Here is a 1,509-nt window from a genome sequence, read left to right as displayed (position 1 = left end):
GCCTTCAGAGGGTAGCGGTGCTTCCTCTAAATCATGCTGCTAACGAAGCTTGCAGAGTTTTCCCAATCGGACCCTTACCAGGGGCTTCATGTGTTCTCAGCTGGAGGAAGCGTCTTGAGCTCATCTGTTGCATGCGTGTGGTCTTATAATTTTTTTTTTTTGCACGGTTTAAGGCCCATCTCACTTTCAAATGTCTGAGTCTTTTCTTCTGCTCCCTGTGCCCTTATTCAGGAGCTGGATAGCTGCCTGCCTGGAGGAGAGATGATCCTTTGCAGAAAGTTTCTTGACCCATCCCTAGTCCCCGATCCTGGGTGTCAACTCAGGACATTGGCCTGTGGTTCAAATGCTGCTTTTTGTTCAACTCCATAGTGGAATGGAAAGGAGGCCAGCGTTGCTGGTGATCCTCGGGGTGCTGACTGCTGAGTCGCAGATGACAAGGGCTGGTGATGTGGGTTGCAGTGGGCCATGGATGCTGAGGGTTGGGGTGACAGTAGGGTCAGTGCAGACCCACTGACCGCATCTGAGCTGCTCTGGGCACAGGCTGCCCACAGAGTGTAGGAGCCCCCTGCCCACGAGAAGCCCCGAGCAGATAATTGGAGGCTGAGACATTTTCCTCTTTCTTGCGAGTCTTACAGTGATGATGCAAATTGCCTTTGTCATGCTATTAAATGCGGAGACTGTTTTGTAGAAAATACTTCATAATCACCTAATACAGTATTTATGATACTCTGCTCAGAGGGACAGTGAGTTTGGCAAAATTCACAGTTACACAATGAATAATGGATTGGTTTCAAAGGTGTAATTTCCCCCCCCCCCCCAGGTGATGTTCGAAATGATATCTATGTAACATTAGTTCAAGGAGATTTTGATAAAGGAAGCAAGACGACAGCTAAGAACGTCGAAGTTACGGTGTCTGTTTACGATGAAGATGGAAAACGGCTGGAGGTATTTGTTGTTGCAGAGCTGAACCTGTGGTGTTGGAGTCTTACCTCCCTTGTGTGCGCCTTGCCTCTGCTTCGGAATGTGAAAAGCCAGTCTTGTTTCTCGGGAAGAACGTTTGCTCTTTCTTCCTTTTCCTTTACCCAAAAGGGCTGGTTTCCACCGGGTCCCGCAACTGGACAGTCTCTGGATGTCCCTGGGGTCCTAACCACCTTTGCCAAACCCCTCCTGGATCCCCGCTTGCCAGCATAAACCCAAGGCTTGGAGGGCGAGTGGCCACACTAGATGTTCAGATACTGTTGTTAGCATCTTTTGAGATGGGAGGAAACTGAGGCCCAGAGAAATCAACTTGACCAAGGTTAGAGAGCCTGTGAGAGGTGGAACTCGGGCTGGAGTCGGGGCCTCTGACCTTGTGCTTTCCTGGGTGGTGGTCGGGGAGACCTCCTCCTGTGTGGTCGTGGCACCCTGCAGCTGTCCTGGGAGGGACTTGGAGACCATGGCCTCCTCTGAGGACTGGAGGCTGAGCCCAAGCAGGAGTCCCTGCCAGCTGCCTCTCTGGACCATGACTGC

At 51.3% G+C, this 1,509-nt stretch overlaps 1 protein-coding gene across 1 annotated transcript in view; it reads left to right on the top strand.

The window, feature by feature from the left end:
- Positions 1-1,509, top strand: part of DOCK1 (dedicator of cytokinesis 1) — a 570,389-nt gene that overhangs the window by 104,344 nt on the left and 464,536 nt on the right. Inside the window, exon 14 of the mRNA XM_010859569.1 lies at positions 821-945. Within this exon, the coding sequence (XP_010857871.1) occupies positions 821-945 (125 nt within the window). The remainder of the gene's footprint in view (positions 1-820; positions 946-1,509) is intronic.

This window comes from Bison bison, unplaced genomic scaffold (assembly GCF_000754665.1).
Source record: "Bison bison bison isolate TAMUID 2011002044 unplaced genomic scaffold, Bison_UMD1.0 scf7180017864456, whole genome shotgun sequence".
Lineage (NCBI taxonomy): Eukaryota > Metazoa > Chordata > Mammalia > Artiodactyla > Bovidae > Bison > Bison bison.
This window is presented reverse-complemented; position numbering and strand designations above follow the sequence as displayed.